We start from the raw sequence: 23,403 nt of genomic DNA on the forward strand, positions 1-23,403 counted from the left end.
ATGCATTAGAAGGCTTAAATGAGGATTATTAATACCCCATCAAACGAAGGATAATTTCCGACCATAGGCAATTTTAGTAAATGATTATTATGAGATGTTTCCCTGAGCTCTGTGCCTCATTCATGCATTGGAAATCTCAGACGATGTAAAACTCCTGACTACTCGTATAGCATCTAGGCCCCTGTGACATCACGTGGAGTGGCATCGCATGGGCGCCAATCTGGCCTTTTTCAAATGAGGTTAAAATTGACCGTTGCCATTCGTCTAAACCGGTATTTCTAAAACCAAATAATTTGTATATTATGAATACACTAATGCTGGGTGACGAATCGCAATCAATGCATTTTGTTTTCCTATATAAATAAACTACCCAATCAACAAATCAAAATATTCCAAAGGAAGTGTAAGACAGCAATTCATTTGACAGAGATGATGACGATGAAGGAAGCCCTGAGAAGGATATAACTGTGAATGATGCCTTGAATTCAATTGAGGCTCCTCAGATTCTTTCCTCCAATAGATACAGCCTGGAGAGCGTGTAGTTCATCTTGACCAACTTAAGCATCACTGTGTAATATTGAGCCGTGGAAGGAAAGCAATAAAAATCAACATACCTCATGAATAGTCCACAATATGCGATACTAAGGTTTTATAAGGTATTATTAAAAATTTTTACCTTAGGCAGTGTTTAAGAAAATTGACATATATTTTCTAAAATTTTAATGTTAGCTGAATACATACTTCAGTATTATATTCACAAAGGGTAACTAGGTACTTCATTTTACAATGTAACTAAGAAAGTTACTCATTTTATTAAAAATATTAATAGGACATGAACATTACTTAATGTATTCACATTGCATCATGTCATGATCATCAGGATTACACTGATTTATGTTTCTTGTTGCTCCTTATATACTAAATTAAAATTCATTTGCTTATTAGATTAAACAGAATTCCTTTTTCTTATAGAGCCATACCATCCACTCTGATGGAAATGAAGAAAAATTATTGCCTATCAGTCAATAATATGCCAACATACCCTTTCAGAATTTTAAAAATGGCCACGCTCTACAACAAATATCTCCTCACAACAAATTTTTTTTTGTGGTCCCAAGAAGTTAGAAAGAGGTTTGCCTGTTATGTATTATTCTTAGATTATCTTGAACCAAGAAAATTTCAACAGGTAGGCATGTTAAAACTGGCTAATTTAACAAAAAAACGTTCACTGCCCACCAATGACTGTGGTAGCCACCATTACCACTTAATTACAACCTGAGACCGTCAATATGTAATAACTTTCTCGTATTCATATGGTTTCTTGACATTATGAACATTAATCATGCATATTTTCAATAATTCAGGTAAGTACTATATGTTAGCACATACAGTCACAAGAAAAAGTTCCCTGAATCAGAAAAAAACCATGAACCAATGGTCAAACAGCCAGAAGTATGTGGTTTAATTCCCAATCCAGGTCAATTTCTCTCTCAGCAAGTCTCGCACACCAATGCCCATGGCCACAAGATCATTTGCCAAACTACCTTATCATAATACAACCATTTCATCATGATGCAGGCTTATGAAATCTGAAAATCATCCACTTGACTTAAAATTACTAAAACATCATTGAAATGACTAACATTATATCAATTCATCACACAACATAGCACCCTCACTCCTTTCACTTTTGCCCCATATTTTTCAGAAAATTAGCCTAGGGTATTTAAAATACTAGAATAAAATTCATAAAACACATTCCAAATATTCACGACTCAGAATTATCGTGAGGAGTGATGATATATGTTGTTTTTTGTGGATCTGGTGTTTCTCGTCGAGCTTGGAGGGATGATGCGGCATTAATGACTATGGACCTCAAAGGTGTACTAGTGGTCATGTTATTCGTGTTCGGAGTGGTAATGGTAGTATTAATTGCAAGCATTTCCATCTGACCTTGGAAAAGAATTTCACCAATAAGTCTTTCAGCGATGGCCTTTTGAGTCGCTTCCATTGTTCTCAGTTTCATTGCCACATTACGGCCGACAAGATCAAAATTGTCATCAGTTGAGTTTCCTTTGGAATTAGAACAAACCAGCTTCACTAAATCTTCATACGCCATAGATGTTCTGACAGAAGTAGTGTCTTTGCCAGATGTGGATTCCAATTTTCTCTTCCGAAGAGATGACACCTGGGAGTGATGAGAGGCTTTAACATCTTGAGACTGCTGGGACGACATGCATTCCACTACATCTGAATCATCTCCAACCTGCAAAGAAGAAAATGATTTTACACCAAATAATAAAACATCTATGGGTTACCCACAAAACAGTCAAATTAAAATCCTGATTCTTCAAAACAGCTCATGTAAAAACATTAAGATGGCCAGTGGCACAGCAGGGGATTTTAGGGGATAAAATCCCCTCTATAGCTCAGAGAATTTTATTTATTTAAACAAATCAAATTTTGTACTAATATTAGGAGTACGGATGACTCACAAAAAAAACATCAAACTATTCACAGAAGCAAGGACAGTTTGCACGTCGAGAGGGTGGTGGGTGCGAGTGTGTAGCCTGCAGTCATAAAATTTTCTTTCTGATTAGCAACTGCAGCACAGCACATACTCACAGTAGTGATTCGAACTACTATGAATGAAGAGCCTGCAGTCATGATGGTATCATATTTTTATATATAATAAAATATCTCGCAGACAGCCATAAAACTCACCATTTTGAACCATTTATCCAAAAAAAATTTCAGGGGGAGGACCCCTTATGCTTACCCTGGTGAGTATTCCATACCCCCTAGACTTCCCTAAATTAGTTGCACCTAAAACACCCAGTCTTAATTCCTAGCTGCACCCCTGAAGGTGGCACATACCACATTTCTTCGAGTATAGTCCCCCCCCCCCTAATTTTGAGGCCTGTTTCGGGAAAATATTTAAAACATATGATTGAATATAGTCCCCCTTTACTTTTACGACAGGAATTATTGGAAAAAAGGGGGGACTATATTCAGATACATACAGTACATACTTCCCAAGTATTTTTAACTATTTAAATAGTATGAACAGACATTTAACAGTTGTTATCCACAAGGTTTGAAAGATTTACATAGTATTCTCTAATATCCACCATCTAGAAAATAGGATATTTTACAAAGCACACCTAAAAATAAGGTGAATCGCTTCCATTAAAACCTGACCATTTAGGGAACCAAAGGTACATCATTAATATTATAGTGGTATAAAAACACAACGGCATTTATAGAGCGTAAGTGTGAAGACCTTTGCACAGTTGAAAAAACTAGCAAAAAATAAGGCCCCTGAATCAATACTATAGTAATGAAGACCATGGACTGAGGACAACAGGAAAGCCTTCCATCAAAATAACAGCAAAAATAGATACAGGAAAGCATCAAACCCAAAAGATGCAATGCATTTAACAGCATCTTGAAGCTTGATATTTAATAAAAAAACAAACACCACTAATGTATGTTCAGATTGATACCAAGAAGCTGCTTCTAATTAATTTCCGCTAGTAGCCTAACATAATGCATGTCACAGTTGAGAAAGCTGACTACATTTAGGCACTAAAATGAATAAATAGGCAGCCTAAATTGGTACTTGACATAGATGCTTACTAATACTACATTCCAGATAAATGTATCATTTTTTGAAGTTTTTCTAGGGACTACTCAAACAGAACTTGATATGCATACAAATATGCCTTAGGTGATTAAATATCACCCAGATGGGATGAAACCCACAATCCCAAGATTAGCAACCTAGGCTGCAAAGGCTTAATTCCACCACAACTATGACCAGCTATAAATATTCCGCAGCTCATTGTCACAACATAGGATTCCCTAATAAAATGTCTTCAACCTCCTTAACGGTTTCCCATCCAGGGTTTCTCTGGTTTTAAATTATTGAGCTAGAACTTCCCCACATCACTAGATAAATGAAAGAAGTTCACCCTCCGAAGTTGAGATTTTCTTCATTGGCATACAAAGAGTAATGCATTCCAACTATGAAATGACTGATAAAATTCATGGAACTGATTTACTACCATTGCATCTGATAGAAATGGATTTGCTCATGATGATATAGACAACATATTCATGTCCCAAGATGGTTTATTTATTTTAGAAGAATTTGCGTGAAATGAAAGATAATGGAAATTGGTCACATTAGTGCATCCGGAATTTATGCATTGGAGGTTCACAGGATTGCAGTCACATACCTCCTCTTAAAGGTATTTGGAGTACTGAATCCAAATGTACAGTGGGTCCACAAAATTTCGTGTCACGAGCCTGGGTACCTAGAGGGGGGTGCACTAGCATATCCCTGGCTCTTAAAAATTTTGATAAATGATCGTAAAACTTCAAACCAGTGAAAAAACCAAGAAACCAGTGAAAAAATAAATGACTAGTTAATTACTAAACCACAATCAAGAGAAAGTAATAGAATAAGTGATAAGTCGCCACATGTGAAAAATAATGCCCACGGGGGTGACATTGAATGCACCGCTCTCACAATTTTTCCACCAGCATCCATGGTCACAACAAAACAAAAAGTCCTAATCAACGATCTTGTAAGGCTAGGTTTATCCATATAAATTTTTATTAAACATAAAATAATTAGAGAAGAACAAACATCTTTAAAGTTTAGATTGGTAGTTAGTGAACGAACGATTCAAAATCAACTATGCATTCACTTTGGTAAACAAATCGTACCATTCAACCTATTGCAGGTGAATCATTCAATTTGATATAAACTAGATTTTTTTGTTTCTGGATTTTTAAATTTAAAATTACACCCATTTAAATATGATGAATGGTCAAATAACATAATTTGCAATTCTGAGATAAATTATTAAAAAGCCTAATATTTTCCACTACTATGGACGAAACTTTTCTAAGGTGAGTTTAAGATTTACATAGTATTCCAGTTTACACAGCTTATCGCGTCATCCCTACTCTGCCCTCTGAGAAACTGGCATTCTCCCGTGAAAATGTTCTCCCAATCCATGTCAGCTGACTCCATCAAAATGAACATTGTGAAGTTTGCTGCATATCGATGTGATCCCAATACCCAATTTAATTAAATTAAAGAAACTTATACAGTTCATGTGCCATATTTCATGGCAATGTCAGTAAAATTCATAATTCTACCGTTCATGTAATTGAGTGATTCATGCACAAATTCAAAATTCTTTACCCATAATATACTACGCAACCTATTTAGAAGCATTCAGTTGAGTGGTTTAGTCCAGTGAGCTTATCATAAAATGGTTGTATATACCCATCACTATTATGTAGTTCATTATTGCCAAGTTATAAAAAAATCCAAAAATAAGTTTAGCCATTTTTGCTGAATCACGAAATGTGAAAAACCTCAGAATCATGTTGATTGCCTCAGAAAATATAAAGAAAGGAATACAATCCTGACTACCCCAATACTAATACCAATACTACCCCAATAAGGACTTTGAAGGCCCTTTTTGAGCACAAATTGACTGGACTAATAATGCACTATTTAGTCGTATTTGTTGCAATAACAAAACTTGCTGAGAAGGCAGATACATCTCAGTAAATGTCTCTTAAAACTCGGCAATTCCAAGTAATGCCTCCAATGGCAAGTTGTAAGCAATAGAAGCCACCCTAGGTACTCATCACGTAAAATTACTATACATAGTTGCTTTCTACTCTTATTACATATAATTAAACATTGGATGATTACTCTCCCTATACCTCTAATGGCATTATGCCAAGCTTATAATGTTGAAGAGAAACTGAAATAACACAATAAGCATCATATCAAAGAGAATATTAGTGAGGTCAAGCAGGATATTTTCTTATTAGGCCTTACAAAGGCAATATCAGGAGAATATTAGCAAGTGTATCACATGGTGAGATATGACGAGGCAAGAATATCCAATTTTAATCCAATTTGTTCTTGATCCTAATCCCTGATTAAGAGTAACAAACATATCAAAATATAAAAACACAAAAAACGGCATTAGCGGTAATAGTATCGCAATGATTGAGTTTGAGGAGGAACACAAAAGAGAGCAGAACACATACTTAGGCATAATTACTCTACAGAAGAGTCAACCACTTCTTTCCATCAATCTCAATTACTTCAAACCTAGAATCCCATATGGTCAAAACCAGGAACGAAACACAAACTAATTCTAGGTTTCGTAAACCTGAAGGACGAAGTTCCATGCGTCAAAACAACGATAATTTTAAGGATTTTGTCCAGTTCTGTGAGAGCAGCATCAACAAAATGTTACAGAGGTAAGTACACAAAATTACAATTAGCATATTAATGAAATTCTTCATGAGAGCATGACAGTGATACTGGCGGCTACATTTCCACCACAGCCTTCACATGTTGAAGTAAATGAAGATTGATATATATATTGAATGAACCTCTTTCACTCTGCAATCATATTCACCGTGAATTTCAATGTAAAAGACTTATTGAGAGTAGAAAAAAATCATATCATACCCTGCACCTGGTTTCCAAAATAGCAAGCAGATTCTTCAATAGAAACAGGCACATTCTAAGCCATTCTCCGGAGCTTTGTAGCTGACGCCAACAGATTAATGCTATTTCCAAACATCTATCTTTATCCATCATGTGCGAACTAATTATAGTATGCCCAGTAACGAAGTAAACTTAATCTCATAGATGCTTAAGAAAGCATCGAGTGTCACAACTTACAGCAAAAAAAATGCTCTTCGACTCTCAAGTCCAAGACGTACACTTTCTCTACTCAACAACTAAATCCTTAAGGGGACCACCTTTTACCATTATGCCAATATAATTATTTTCCAATAACTTTACACATGACAGAATTTTAACACTAAAAGTTGGGAAAAATTCCTCCACGCCGGCAATCGAATTTCAACTCCAAACCCTAGACCCCTAGATGTCAAGCAACCACTGTTAAAAAACAAAAGAACATGACCGACCGTGAACTTGGAAACCTTAAGCTCTTTAACGTAGTGCAATACCGAATAGTTTGCAACAAAAAAGACCACTTTAATAGTACCACATTCTGTCTTAATAGCATAAACCACCCCGACGGCTTTGCCTCCATACTCACCAGTCTGGAATCGCACGACTGGATAACATGTTCGCCATTACTGGCAATACAATTTTCAAAAACAACTGGCAATTCTTCGAGATCTCTGTAAGTCGCGTTCACTGAAACAATTTCATTCCTGATCTCCGGCGATGAGTTATCGTTACGAGGAAACAACATGACTGCACCAAACTACTTGCACAATATAACATCAGCCGATACCATAATCATGATCTAACTACAGTAATCTCCCCTATAAATGCTTTAGTCCTTAAGTTTTCATTGAATATGTAAGTCCACACTCACAATTACGAGAAATAAAAAGACCCAAAAATCAAAACATCAAACGTAAACACGCACGTGCAGCATGGACGCCAAACGACTGTCGTTTAGAAATTTCCACTCACTGATTGGTCGGCTTGGTATGACACGTAACCCGCCAAGTTCGAAATTTACACGAATTAGTGATGTACTCATGAAAAAAAGCATTATTAAGATAACTAAGAATTATTGGCAGAAACCTACGAGATGATGGATTGGGTAACCTAATAATTCAACGAAAGTCATTCGAAACTATACTATCAGGAATTGGGGATTGTGTGTTCAAAGAAAGTTAGAGTATTTGCAGTGATGATTTATAATTGCCCCATAAACTGTCATGTGAATTCTCAGGTTCTAAGGCTTTCATCTCTGCCGACGTGAGCTTAAAACAATCCACTGAAAATCATGAACTGATTTGTTTAAAACTAGATGTTTTGAAATTTATGATCTACCCTAAGCTCATTAATTTGTACCCTGCTCATTTTCATATTAAACCCCAGCCACTGTTCAAAGTGTCATACGAAAAAGGCAGGATTCATAAGATATTAAATAACATTAACGACATTTAACACTGTATGAAGAGGATAACTCATCAAAGCCAGGGGAATGTGAACTCAAAATACCTATAATTTTTTTTCGTAAATTATGACTTTGTACAATTATACTGCAATACCAAGGTTGACATTGAGAAAGTAATTTTTTGGCAGAGCTCATTCGGTGCATATAAAGCAGAATAATCAACCATTAGAGTATACATATTGTTTATTTTATATCAAGGCTGAGAAATTAAACTTTAAAGATTACTTTTTTCAGACTGTATTGACAGGCCCCAAATGGAAATTAGGAGGACTGTCGAGGAGCATAATGCAGAAACAATTTTAGCCATTGCTAGATAATCCAATGATGGGATTCAAATATTAATATGCAATCCGCACCACACATTGAATTTCCACTCTTGCTTAACACTTTTGTGGTGCTCGGCAAAGGGCAAACTGGTTTCTTTGACTGAAATAGTCGAGTGCTTCATTCAGAAAAAAATTGTCACATTCAACTCAAAATTTTATTGAGAGATTAGAACTCTCTCATGAAGCATTCACTAATGAAACCTACGATAAGCCATCCATAAAGTACTTTAGAAAGTGTTCACAGTGTGTGAACATTACTCTGTACCCTACTCACTAATTATTATGGCTGAGTGAATCAATGGAAACAGCAAGCCAGTTTATTTTCCCCTTTGAATGAGGAATTAAACACCCCAGCAGTGGCGAGCAGTCTCTGAGACTGCACACCTGCTTTTCTGCCTACAACTTTGGTGATAGGTTACTTGTAAATGTAAATCCATTGACTTTAAGTGATTGTCGATAACTCTAATGATTCTTTGCCACCGAATTCTTACAGTGAACTGAATGGATTATAATTCATAATATCTAATCAACTGTCCATCTGTCCTTAGTGACTTTACTTAGCTTGTCAATGTAGATCAAATTACATGAATTTTGGAAGAGATGTTACTAGACAGATTAGTTGGTTCACCTTCTAATAGCTTGATCCTTCGTATTAGATTCAGGATAGAATTTATTTACTGGGGTTTATTAAGTTGTTTACAACATTAAATACCTAAGGCCATAAATATTGAGAGCATACTCTCAGTACATATAGTGGCAGCTGTATGTTCAGTGTTCCCCACTCAAGGAATTTTAAATCAGTATTGCAGAATGCTTCTTGTTCCAAAATACCAGAATGGCAATGAGCGACGAAATCATAACTCAAACGTTTCTATATTTGTCACTGAATTCTTAGAGTGAAGTAAATTAATTAATACCCATAAAATCTAACAGTTAATGGTGTGCCGGAAACCTTTGAAGATCATCGATGCCATTAACTCCACAATATTATAAGATACAGGATAGCCTCTATCTTTTATTTTATTTTTTTGGTAAAAAGTTTGTTGGATCATGGGCCGATCAATTCCATAACCAGCCCTAAATACATTCCCATTCTCTCCATTTCCTAACTCCTTTTTTCTTCCCTTCCAAATTTCCTCTTCAAAACAACCACTTGCGTAGTTTTTCAATGGAATGGATGCAAAATATGGGGATTAAACATTTTAAAAAATGCCAAGAAAATGACCACAAATGGATTATAGGACTCTTTTGATTGTTTGTTGGATCTTTATCCATTATCTACACTCTACTGCATTGAAAAATATCTATACCAAGAAGGCATGAATAGCTTCATGAATAAATACCCCAGGATGGAGTTTAATGCTTTAACTAGGATGCTTTATGCACTGCTGTGTGAAATCAAATAAGTACTATGAAAAATCACGGTGTGTACAATCAAAGTTTTACCATATGCTTTCACCTATTTCAGTCGCACGAATCAGAGGGTTCTCGGCAGAGCTCCACAAAAGTATGTAAATCAAAAAGCTACAGGGATGAAAATGGATTGTGTCATGCAGATTGCAGATGTTTAAAATGTTCAATTGAATTCTTGGTTTAGAGGAAATTTACAAATCAGAAAAAAATCTTTCCAAATGTTTCTAGACTGGCTACTATGATTTCCAAGAGGGTATCAAAGATACAAATATACTAAGGAGATTTCTGCAGCAGGATAGCTTCACAAAAAAATTATCTTCCTCTTCATCAACAAAGGTATATGCTGCTCATAATGATTTACCTTTTTCCTTTCTCCCTCACTGTTTGACATAGAATATTGTAATGACCATGGTTTACAATAATTTTTTGTATTCTCACCAACATCCAGGTCAAATGTAGTTGAAGAGCAGCTACCTAGTTTTGATATTAGTATCTCCTGAAATTCAAACACGGGTAGCATGATTATTCATAAATATTTTAGTCCTCCTCTATTATTTTGTATACATTTTGAATAACTACCCATGACACTGGCCAGAAGTCAGCTTTATTTATATTAATTAATGCTAAAAATTATCTCAGTCCCCATTCTCAATTACCTTGCTGAAAAGCCAATGCTGTAAATTTCAGATCAAGCCTCCCACATGACCTAGTGCTCCATTATGATTTCTAGTAAGTGCATGCACTGAGGCCACCACAGTAGCTGACACAAGAAAATTATTTCTACATTTAAGGCTTCAAACTCTCAACCGTAGAGAAAAATCAGCCAATATGTCTCAAAAGGTATTATACAATCCTAAGTACAAAATTATCGATTACTACTAGGATGATGTGTGGGCCATTTAAATTGCCTTGGAAGCTATAAACGGCACATGTAATATGGGCTCCTAACCCTGCCATTAAGGAGAGTGAAATTCTTGCATACATTTCTGCAGCATAGTCCTTATCTGTAAAAATATTCTGGTTTCTCTTACTATGTTTATAATCTTGTGAGGACAGCATTTTCCAAAGTTATCCTGCTTTTGTCTTTGGGTCAAAAATTAGAAGATTCGATTTCAGTCACCTTTAATTGGTGTTGGCCATCTTACTGCAGCATGGCGATTGGTCAAATTTTTTTCCATAAATTACTTGGTGACCAATACTATAAAAAAGTGTAGAATGTCAGTCTTCTCTCTTTCAACCAAATGACAAAAGATGGTAATCAAAACTGTTTTATGTAAAGATCAACTACCATGGTGGAGGAGCCTGGCATCCAATAAAAACTGAGTACTTAGTAGCAGAAACCTACTGAAGACTTGAAACTTCTCCTAATATCAAAACATACATTATAAAAATACCATCCTATTTCTTTTTAGCATTCCTAGTTTACTGGTATTGTCAAAAACTAAATGGAAAGAAGTACTTTATCAATCATTTCATATACACATTTAATTTCATGGTCATTTTTCCTTTCTTTCCATTTCAGGAATGGCTCCCAATGATCATAATTCCATTCATCTCAAAGATAACAAAAGTAATAGGAGAATTTCATGTAAAATCAATGCGACCTTGACACCTACCCTTTGGTATCCATAAAATTTGCTGATAACCTAAGTGCTGAATTGGATACACTCATGTCAGTCCAACCTAATAGTCTTCTTTTAACGATGCTTGCCTGGATACACACTTTGGCAATAGTTTTTACAATGTAATTTCTAAAATATACATATTATAAGCTACCATAAATATCCTTTTCTTCCCTGCTGTACTGGCACAGACACGGCAAATCAAGTGGAATCTATGGATCTTGGTGGTGACTCAACCAATCTGTTTACCTTCCTTATTTTCAAAACATATAGCGACCAAGCATGATGTTAAAATTATTCACAGATATGACCCAGGAATAGCAAGTAGCATATCATTAAGGAGTCACCTGCCAGTCCATATTAATTGCCAAGATTTAAAAGAGGAAAAATGATTGACCAAGAATTGGACTTATACTTTCACAATTAGCACCAGAAGTTCTACCACTTGAAATAACATTGTATCATCTCCCTCTTTAGGCCCTCTCTATGGGCTTCAGACGACAAGGAGATCAATGAATTATACCTACTTCATGAGATTCATCGATATGAGGTAAAAACTAATCCACATTACGATTTCTACTACAGTAAAATTCACCATCGCATATGTCCAGTAAAAGTAAACGAGGATATCCAACAAAATTTTATATCAAAGAATGGGGTCAAAAAAGTTCAAAAGATTGAAGTTCACTTCAGAATACATTAGGGGTGTTCAAGAACAAACAAGATTCAACAGCGAAGATTGAACACTACAAAGGCAGACTTTTAGTTATAGAGTTCAGGAAAAATCAAATGTGTCGACTACAGCAAAACTAATTCCCTGGTAGTGCAATACACCTCCATATGTTTCCTATGTGCATTAGCAGGAAAATATGACCATTACATGGACGAAATGGATAAGAAGACGACTTAAAAGAATTCATTGAAGCCTTAAAACAATTAAGAGTCTCTGATTAAGACATTCTCATCAGTTTCGACATTGTTTCTCTCTTTGCAAAGGTTCCCATTAAGGAGTCTGTAGACATCATTAAAAGGCTTACTAAATTTGGATGACCTATTGATTTTCCAAAACTAGCCGACTTGTGTCTGAGGAGTAATTACTTTTTGTGGAATGGAGAATACTATGTACCAGCAAAAGGATGGAGCAGCCATAGGGAGTCCTCTCTCACCCGTGGTAGCAATTTTAAATATGGAACATTTTGAAGAAGACCCATTGGCCTCCTGCAAACTCATACTATCTTGTTGAATAAGATAAGTCGATGACACGTTGTCATCTGGCTGCAGGGAGGGAGACGCTGGAAGAGTTCACATCTCATCTCAACAGCATACACTCCTCAATCCAAATCACAATAGAAATGGAGAAGAATGACGAATTATTCTTTTAAGATGCAAAGGTGCAGAGGGGCATCAATGGATCCCTCACACACTCAGTCTGCAGGAAAACGACTCACACGGACCATTACCTACATATAGACTCCCACCACCGTACTCAGCATAAAGCAAATGTTATCAAAATACTCCATATGGTCAGAGTGGTGTCCAAAGACTATGCTCTGAGGGATGAAGAGAACCATATGTGAAGGAGGCATTCAGATGTAATTGCTATTCTGAATCCTCATTCACCACCATTCAAGGATTCCAAAGAAATTCACAGCACAAAACTGTGCAGAGAGAGAAGACAACACCAGGCCAGTTCCCAATGCTACCATCCCATATGTTTCGGGAACTACAGAAAGTATTTCCCTCGTGCTGATGAAAGTAGAAATTGTAACGGAACACAGGGCATTAAAGAAGATGAGAGACCGCTTTCCTTCAGCCAAGGACTGTCTCCATCCATTGAACATATGAGATGTTTACAAAACCCTGGCCTCCTATGATAAATCCAACATTGGACAGACAGGGAGCTCCATAACTTCCCGATTAAAAGAACATAAATGGGCTGTAATAGATCAAGATACGGAGAAATCAACCGTAGCTGAGCACCCATTCTCTTAAGAAAGACAAAGTTTTAATCAACAAAACAGGTATTAGAAAGATTTTATCACCGATGACTTTTGGCGAGGCAATCATAATAGAGAAATACCATCAGAGTTTTCACCAAAGCTGCTCAGTTTTAAACTCAGCCAGATGGCATTGAGAACCTTCCAAAAGAAGCAATGGCATTGATGTTTCCAGAATGTTTTAAACAATGATTCACCTACCCACAACATCACAATGGGATAAAATTTTGCTTACCACTCAAGGACAGGGCTGAAAGATCCTCTGACATCAGGATCACCCTTCCCCCTACCACTCCATTGCAGTGAGGGTTGACAAGTATATTAATGAAATCCGCCTTCCAATTTTTTTGCATTGCCTGATGATGCTACATGGAATGACCGCAAAAGATAGCTTGACAAAGAGTAATATGCAGCCAGTGGTGGATTCAGGGCGGGGGTCACCACAGGGTTATGACCTCCTCCCCATATTTTATCAAAATTTTTTTCATTTTTATTAGTTTAATAGTTTTTTATATCGTTTTGAAAGACAACGGGGAGTGAATATGCAAATGCATGGCTACAAGTCCCAAACGTGAGAGAAATTTGAGTTGTATTTACCGTACAGTGTAGTATTCTCTGCAAAAAAGATCATCCCTCTCTCTCGAGAAGATTATCATACTCCCGAGACCCACGTCATTACCCCCCCCCCTAATCTGATGCTGAATCCACCCCTATATGCAGCTGCTCCCAAAATCGTACGATACCCACCCAGTAGAGTATAGGGTGGTCTCTGCAGGAAGTCCTGTAACTGCACATATATTAGATCAAAACGTGGTTCCCTCCTTAGTATAGCCTCCAATCCCTACTTTCATAAAAAAAAATAAGTGGGCATTTGACGGTGAAAATAAGGCCAAGAATGAAGCACATAGATCATCAACATCATTTCATCAGGGACAAGGTGGAATATGGCAGTGTAGAAATCAAATACTTCTCTACAGAAGATATGACACCCGAATTTATTAGCACCCAAATCATAGATTTGATTACCTATTTGGGAGTGTGCGGGTGATGGAACTTTACCCAAAAATCAGTACCTTACGCTTGATAATGGGTACAGTATTAGACTATACTTCAGTGGTGGTTGTGGTTTTTTTTTGTAAGCAAATAGTCTTGCATTAAATGCCTTCAGAGCTGTTTTACATTCATTCATGCATTTCTACTTCTTCAAAATTGATTGTGCAAGTGATTTATCTTGAGATCTCTGAAAAAAGTGAGTGGTGAGCTTTTCCATTTGTTGCCAAGAACAAGGATTCCCAATGCTTTACCCTTCATTTTGAACATTCTTTATTCAATACCAGACAATAGGCACATTCAGGGTACCAGGGGCACAGCTAGGAATTAAGGCTGGGGGGGGGGGGGGTTTAGGTGCAACTAACACCGGGGTGTGTGGATGTATGGTATACCCACTAGGATAATCAGTAGGGGCAAGATTAATAAACTGAGGAATTTTAAAGATAAATATTTCAAAATGGTGAATTTTACGGCTTTGTGAGGGATATTTTATTCATTCTTACACTATTCTATTAGTAATATCAATCCAATCAAGTAAAATGGGTTAAACTAAAAATTTATCTGAGCTCTGGGGGGGGGTGGGGGTTTTATCCCCCAAAACGCCCCCCTCGCTGTGCCACTAAAGGGTAGTACCATGGAAGAAGGTCCCCTCCTTCTTCCATGGTACTACCACAACAGCTGTGGAATATATCTCCGAATGAGACCACTGGGTAACCAGGATAATTTTATTCTCAAACCACCGGATACAGCTCTAATTGGCCATTTTATACCGGGATATTCAGTAATGTAACGATTAAACGTACACGAACAACCATGCCCTGGATCGGGGAAAACCTTCCCCGGTGGGACTCGAACCCGCGACCTCTTGTTTGGCAGGCGAGGATGTTACCCCGCCGCCACCGAGGCCGGCAATAATAAAACGTAGATCACTTTTGGATGTTTTTACAACACAATTTGATAGATAATAACCCAGCTACCTCATGATGAACGGATTAAAGGGTTCAAAATTTTCATTGAACCAAAGGCGAATTGAGCGGAAGAGCACGTGTCTACAGCAGACACTTAAAAATAGACAAGATTTTCAATACGGTTACCATTACGTATTTGTGTATTACACAGCCTCGATCATTTGATTTCACATTAAAATAAAGAGAATATTTTGTACAGTAATTGTTGTATGCTGCTTTCAATCTGAAATATGAGAAGAAAGTTTGCCTCACAGACCCTTGTACCCCCACCCCCAGAAATAAACGATGGATCTGTCCTTGCATTGAACTACGGGGGGTCCTAATTATTTCATGATGTCTCTGGGAAAAACTAGACAGCAGTGACAGAGGTACCACAAGCACACTATCGCCATGGATTAATCACATCAGCAATTAATGTGCACCTTCAGATTGGCGTGAAAAGAATAAAGAGGCCAGAAGACCAACGGCGCATTTACTTTATCAAAGTAAAAAGGGGAATGGGAAATCGTGATGAACTCACTGCAATGCTTATCTCTGCCTTAGGACTTAGTGAGCCAGATTCCAATTGTTGTTGCTCCAGAATAATGCCTTGTCCGAATTGAATGTCAAGGTCGGGATGCTTCAGCCTCAGATGCCTCATCAAATTCCCAGTTGACCCTCCCACCAGGCTGAGAATTTTGTGGCAATATCCACATTTTGCTGCTCTGTTGTCTTCAGACGTGAAGTGATTCCATATTTCACTCCTTTTCTTAGGCATTATGCTGAAAAAATCGATACGGAGATTTAATATTCCCATTTAAAAAATCAATGTGTATGTTTAACATCGCCGTCAGGTTAAATTAAATCAGAATAAAATTGATTACAGTAATAAATATATATTTATCTTCCAAATTAATGCAACGTAAGTTTAAAATGGGGGAGACAAATTAAAAGTAAAGATAAATTAGGAAATACCCACATAAAATCCGCGTTGTCGGCAGATGTCAAGTTTAAATTTGTTCACTAATTCAAAAGAGTCAGCAATCAAACGAATGAGCAATGCGAATGAGTGAACTACCGAAGCTACTGACCGAGTGAACCGGAATCAGCCAAGATTCGAATCACGTTTTCTCAAATTTCAATATGGCGAACAAGCAACGCTTTCCTTCCTCCCCCTCCCTGCGCCAAGGCCAAAGGGGCGTAATAGTTTAATCTAGTCTCAAGAGAGGGCATTAAGGTTCTAACGCGGATTAAACGCGGAAATGGGGAAAGAATACGAATATTGCAAAAAGCCAAACATATGCGTTAAAGCATGGAAATAATGGTAAATAATAAAATTACGGGGTAATATAATGCATTAAGGGGTTTTCAAAAAATCAATTTCATCTGAATTTTCTTTTCAGAAGATTGACTGTGTGCGGATCAATTTCTAATTGATTATCCCTAAAGTTAAAGTGTAAGCTCGGCTCATATAGCTACATTTCAGTAATTATAAGAAAACGTCTTCTCCAATTCAGTCGATAACAGCTTAACATGTGTGGTTCACATCCTGTGAGAGGCATTTATTTGTCAATACTCAGACCAGCCTCTATTCCAGTACATAATTATCAATATTTATGCCAGTTGCTGATTCAAAGGATGGAAAAGAGGTTTTACCACCTTTTGGGATCCCATCGCGTACATGCTGTTTGTTAAGAAAACAGTTTCAGTTGTTAGGTACATTTCTAGCGTCTTTCTCTTGGAATGTTGTCAACATCTCAGCATGTACGTCACAGGAGCCAAGGCCGTAGCCAGAAAATATTTTCGAGGTGGGGGGGTTATGGAATAGTAGACAAACAAAAAAATATACATATTTATCATAAACCCTTAAAGGAAAATATAAAAATATTATTATAAAATTGAATTTAGCCTTCTATAGCTTATTTTTGCAGCGACCAAATGAATTAACTCCTCGGTGTCGATGTCAATTCTGCGGTCCCTCAGGAGGCTCATAAGTCACTCACCTCTCTACTAACTCACAGCACTATTTTTTCACTCACTGCACATCAACTACGCACACTGCATCGACAAATTCGCTTAGATAATTATTGACTTAAGTCGCATTGGACTACTAGATGTCCCTGCGCCGCTATATAATATCGTCGTGTGAGCACCAAGCGAGCATAAAGTATCTATTTAATTTATTTCATTTCGGGGGGGATCAATCCCCCTTGATCCCCCCCTGGCTACGGCATTGATGGGAGCAAGGGCGTACCCAGGATCAAGACTAGGGGGACGGGGCAAGCGATGGTTGTTCAAGTTGTAACATGTATAAAGTATGGAAAAGGTGAATAAAGCCAAAATTTTAAGAAAACTATAACAGCGCTTTATAATTTTTTAAAATTAATTGCTTGAAAAAATATTTTAGTCACATGTCTTTTACTAATATCACATTTTGTGGGTATAAAGATAATTTGTTGAAAACAATCCAGTCCTGATTTTCCTTAAAGTCTTTCGCGATTTTGCTTCTGGGGGGGCGGCTGCTCCCTCCTGCCCTTCACTGGGTACACCCATGGATGGGAGCACGAAAGATGGTCAATCCTTCATTCAAAACCTGCAGAGGGTGCATTCAAAAGCTGCAAAAATTACAGCGCTCGAGAGGTAATATAAAATAGGCTCTTCTGAGGAAAAAGACATTGTTAGGTCTAGAATATACTCATTTACACTTCTCCCCCGCTGATTCCAGTCTTCCAGACCCCGGCTTTCTCCAGTCTTTTAATAAATAACGATAATAAATCATTTTTATAAAGCCTTTATTTATTTGAATCTAATATTACGGCGTCATTTCAATTTCAAAATTGATTAAAAAATTTTTGCATTTAAAATGTAGTTCTTATTTTTTAATTAAGGGACAAAATTAAATGTGATTTTTGATGATGTTCATAATGAGAAGAATTCGTCCATCGGTTCACAAGTTGCGATGGAGGCTCTCCCTTCCCCCACTGAGAAAAGGGTAATGCCAGTGGCTACTAACACGTGGGAATTGTTGAAGGCCTATGAGTCGCCCCCAGCGGAATAGAATCAGATCGGTGCTCCTTGAGGTGGTAAAAGTTTTGGCTCCCCATCGCAAAGACGCCTACATTAAAATATTGCCCGATTTAAGAATATGTGTTCCCAAAATGAGCAAATCGGTGAGAAAGAATTGTTATAAAATTCCTCGGTTTGTGTGACGACGGATGGGCATACCTGAGGCAACGAAAGATCCTAAATGTTGTTATTTTGAATGTTGAGGTTTCCAACCCGGATAAAACGTTGTCTAAGGTATGAATGAAAAGTAAAGTCACAAAATGAAGTAGTTTTCATGTATGAATTTGCATAGACTCCGTGAAAATCCTAGGTTTCCGCCCCGTTTTCGCTTGATGTGTACTTACAAAAAAAATTAAAATTGCGAATGAATCATATTGTACCCATCTGGTCATTATTTCTCACACTACCTCCACTCTGACAGCAGGTAAGCGGACGGATGGTAGATCCACGGGACTGAGGAGTGTCGCGCGCATCAAGCAATGCGCGGCGCAGCAGGTGGCAGGGTAGCCGAGGGGCGGGGGGGGGGGGGGGGTGCGGCGGGCGCCTTTGAGGCAGCGTGAAGGAATCAAGGTACGACAAAACGGATGACATTTTTGCTGAAAGGGCAGTATAACCAGTGGCGCAGCGAGGGAGGTTTTGGGGGATAAACCCCCCCGGGCTCAGAAACGTTTTTAAGTTTAATCCGTTTTACTTAATTGGATTAATATTACTTACAGAATAGTGTAAATATTTATAAAATATCCCTCCGAAACCGTAAAACCCACCATTTTGAACTATTTATCTTGAAATGTTTCTGAAGGAGTGCCCCCACACCTACCAGCTTACCCTGGCGGGTATTCCACACCCTCAGACACCACAGTATTACTTGTGCCTAAAAACCCCCCTAGCCTTAATTCCTAGCTGCGCCCCTGAGTATAACTACATGTTTTCCTTAAAAATCGCTCTATCCGAGTCGAAAACCTCAATATTCGAAATAAGGCCGATAATAATATGCATTTAGGCCTTCAGGCACGGCCATCCGTCGTCGTACGAACCTAGGGCTTTTCTCACCAATTCACACATTTGGAGAGCACATGTTCTTTAATCGGATATTTTTTTAATGTAGGCGTCGGCCTAGCCTCAGGTAAAGAGAAGGCTAAAGGCTACGCCGGGTTTCTCTCCACCCTAAGTTTCCTTTGTTACCCTCATGGTCGAAATGACCCCTCGGTCGCATCTTCCAAATACCGTACCTCACAATGCCTCTTATGTGGCCGTGTTCCATTCCAAGTACACCTTACTATTAACTGTGTTACATATTCGTGGAGTACGCACTGGCGAACTGCCCACACAGCACACTCATAATTTATACCGTATAAACTTTTCATAAATAGATTCGTATAAATTGTAAATAATATTCCGTCAACTATGTACGTAATATGTGAATAATATGCACATGGTAGAAATTGTGCATAATGTGTACATAAAAATGGTATATTTATGACATATAGTGTTATCATATATTACATGTGTATGCAAACGTTATGCCATTCCATTCAGCGCATATATTATGTGCATAATTGCAATTTATGTGAACATTATACCATTTATAACCATTATACCATAACATAATACCCAGTGTAGGCTTTAGCCTTAACCTTTACGTTTCTTTCCACCCTATTTCTGCTTTGTTACCCTCATGGTCGAAATGACCCCTCGGCAACCATTAAAAAGGGGTTCTTATTGCTGTTTTGGAAAAGTAGACTGTTATCTTTGGCAGAGGCGCAGCTAGGAATTAAGGCTGGGGGGTGGGGTTTAGGTGCAACTAATACCGGGGCGTATGGGGGTATGGAACACCCACCAGGTTAAGCGGTAGTTGAGAGATTAATGAATAGGGTAGTTTCCTTCATCAAAGAAATCGAAAGGCATTGATTGTGATTCGTTACCCACCATTAATGTATTCATAATATACAAATTATTTGGTTTTAGAAATACCGGTTTAGACGAATGGCAAGGGTCAATTTTATCCTCATTTGAAAAAGGCCAGATTGGCGCCCATGCGATGCCACTCCACGTGACGTCACAGGGACCTAGTTTCTATACGAGTAAATAGAAGTTTTACATCGTCTGAGATTACCAATGCATGCATGAGGCACAAAGCTCAGGGAAACATGTCTTAATAATCACCTATTAAAACTGGCTAAGGTCGAAAAGTTTTCTTCGTTTGATAAGGTATTAATAATCCTTATTTAAGCCAACCGCTACCAGCTAGCTGGGTACTCTGCTACCTGCTAGCATCCTGCGTCGTATCAGTGCTCAAAGCCTCGCCCCAAGGTCACCTCACTTGCGGCAGCGGAAACCAGAACGACGTCACACGGAGTTTTCCCGGCATTTATACTTAGCCGTCGTGTTTTCGCGCGCTTGAAAATTTTCACTTTTCATTTTATCGCGAAAAATAGATATCGTCATTTAAAAATCTAAAATCGTGAAATACGTACTCCAGGAGTAATAATCTTTCGATTTAGGCAATAAAAAAATAAAAGGAAACCTCCCTATTGCGGAATTTTAAGATAAACGGTTCGAAATGGTGAGTTTTACGGCTTTCTAAGGGATATTGAATTGATCCTTACACTATTCTATTAGTAATATCAATACAATTAAGTAAAATGGATTAAACTTAAAAATTTCTCTGAGCTCTGTGGGGGGGTTTTATCCCCCAAACCCCTCGCTGCGCCACTGGTCTTTGGAACTTGAACCTTATTTTTTCTCGCGACTCTTCCGTTGCCAGAGGTCTAGACAGACGTTACAAGTCTTTAAATGCACAGCCAGCTGTGAAAATAAGTACTTTGGATATCTCACGCTTTAACTTAAGGTGATTAAAAATTATGAATATCAAATTAAGCATTCATCGATTACGTGTAGTAATAGTGGTGATTTTTGTGCCCCCACTTTTCCCCTTAGAGAGATATCGTGAGAATTAGCGCGATGCCCTCCCCCTAATCTCACGTGAGATTGGTCGAAATGAGTATTATCAATGTATGCATTCGTTAATCTATGTTCCATTGCGTTAGACAGTGGCGTAACTAGGAAGATGCCATGGTAGGGGATGGCATTGTTTGGAGTGGCGACCCCTCCCTCCAGGTAAAATCTGGTGAAATTTTTGAAAAATGACATGCCAGGAAATACATTTTACACCATTTTGGCAATGAATATTGAACTTTAAACAGATGCAGTTATTATATCTCAAAATTAGTCAATAGTTAAAATATTTTTTTTATATCTCTGAGGGTTGGGGAGGGGGGGGGGGAATCTATCCCATCATCCCTCCCATTGTTACGCCAGCGGCGTTAGATGTATTTAAAAACAATTTGTTTAATTACTTTTATTAAAGATTAGTTAAGTGTAGCATTTAAGATTGCGCATTGCTCGATTCAACCCAGTTTTTTGCATTTAAACACTGTTTCTTGCGGAAAAAAATGAAGTGATTCTTGCCAAGACCTAATCCCCCATCATCTGCGTGAGATTGGGTGAGAATCGGCTTGCCCTACTACCCCCCTTAAACATCTCACGTAATTAATGGATGCCCCCAATGAAAACGCACTGCTTCTACGAGGCAGATGGCAAGTTGAAGGGTGGTCCATAGATAAATTTCCCATACCTTCATAGGGACAAAAGAAAACTCTCATTTAGGGATTTCATACCCCTCAAACCCATCGAAAATGAGGCATCTTCCCCCCAGCGGCGCAGCGAGGGCGGGTTTTGGGAGGATAATCCTCCCCCCCCCCAGAGCTAAGAGATTTTTTTATAAAATTATTTTTATGTGAACAATTTTGTAACTAGGGGGACGAGTGACTCACAAACAAAACATATCCAATATCCACACAGCCGTAAAACTCACTATTTTGAACCATTTGTCTTAAAAAAAACTTCTGGGGGAGGGCCCACGCATCTCTCGCTTACCTTGGCGGGTTTTCTATACCCTCCAGACCCGCCAGTATTCGTTGCTCCTAAAACTACCCTTAATTCCTAGCAGGGCAAGCGGGAGTTGTGGGTGGCCTCCTTCAGAAAATTTTAAGATTAATTGTTCAAAATGACTAGTTTTACCGCTTAATGAGAGATATTTGATGAATAGTAACACTATTCTATAAGTAATACTAATCCATTAAGTAAAATGGATTAAACTTAAAAATTTCTCTGAGCTCTGGGGGGGGCTATCCCCCAAAACCCCCCTCGCTACACCACTGGCGCCCCCCTCTCCCCCTTCCCCCTGGCTCGTCAATTAGCCCGATAGCTGTTGCTTGTACTGCCAGCAGGTCCCATTCAGTATTCGTCCGGAATTAGTCAGAGACAAGGATGGATTAGAGTCGTTCTTTTGAGGGAATGACTGCGATTCTTCGCTTTGTGGCGTTACCTGCAAAGGTAATTTCCAAGTGCCTAGATCACCTAATGTGCTTCGAATTAATGGAGGATATCCTCATGAAAAGACATAGATCCCTCGAATAACCGTTTTAATGATAGCCATTTCACCCATTTTTTCAGGAATTACCGGGATATCAGTCGCATTCAGTGGATACTGCAGTGGAAATCACAATTGAAGGTTTCGTGAAAACATCAATAAAAAAAATATTACTTGGAACACCATATCGTATTTCAAAACTTTTTCGGAAAAACTTGCATTCCTTGGCGGCGATATGCTGTGTTGAATCCTCTGAGTACATGTATTTTGAATACATCTTGATGATGGCGAACGAATCATTAAGTTCAATGAGTGAAGAAAATACATGTAAGTTAAAGGTACTGCGTAAATCAGTGGTGTGCATCCATGCTGAGAAAAATTTTACAAATTAATGACATTGAATTCTCGAAGTAAAAAAATCTCGAACAAAGATGCGCAAAATTTAGAACTGTCATTATTTTAACAGAAAATATCGGGGTACTTTTAATTAAAACCTTTTAATTTTCCGGAAGAGAAGGCTACAGATGGATATTTTAATAGGATGGATATTTTAATT

General features: G+C 37.9%; 1 protein-coding gene across 2 annotated transcripts; it reads right to left on the reverse strand.

Moving 5' to 3' along the window:
* Positions 1 to 705: 705 nt before the first annotated feature.
* Positions 706 to 16,510, reverse strand: LOC124163580. 2 transcript variants are annotated; one of them, XM_046540572.1, is made up of 4 exons: positions 16,329 to 16,510; positions 15,891 to 16,131; positions 10,095 to 10,229; positions 706 to 2,266 (listed from the first exon to the last, which is right to left on the reverse strand). In XM_046540572.1, the coding sequence occupies exons 2-4, from the start codon at positions 16,125 to 16,127 to the stop codon at positions 1,769 to 1,771; spliced, it is 870 nt and encodes a 289-aa protein (XP_046396528.1). In that variant the 5' UTR covers positions 16,128 to 16,131; positions 16,329 to 16,510; the 3' UTR covers positions 706 to 1,768. The 2 variants fall into 2 exon arrangements, with proteins under 2 accessions (XP_046396528.1, XP_046396529.1); XM_046540573.1 differs by lacking the exon at positions 10,095 to 10,229 and having other exon boundaries at positions 16,329 to 16,506.
* Between the last annotated feature and the right edge of the window lie 6,893 nt (positions 16,511 to 23,403).

The sequence above is a fragment of the Ischnura elegans genome, chromosome 8 (assembly GCF_921293095.1).
Source record: "Ischnura elegans chromosome 8, ioIscEleg1.1, whole genome shotgun sequence".
Lineage (NCBI taxonomy): Eukaryota > Metazoa > Arthropoda > Insecta > Odonata > Coenagrionidae > Ischnura > Ischnura elegans.

Bases quoted from the DNA above. Each gene is read 5' to 3' on its own strand.
- LOC124163580 (XM_046540572.1), bottom strand. From the start codon at position 16,127: ATGCCTAAGAAAAGGAGTGAAATATGGAATCACTTCACGTCTGAAGAC. The intron at 10,230-15,890 runs GTGAGTTCATCA...TTTGAATTTCAG, and splicing joins AGGCAGAGATAAGCATTGCA to GAGATACTAATATCAAAACT. The intron at 2,267-10,094 runs GTAAATCATTAT...TCTTCTTTGCAG, and splicing joins GTGAGGGAGAAAGGAAAAAG to GTTGGAGATGATTCAGATGT.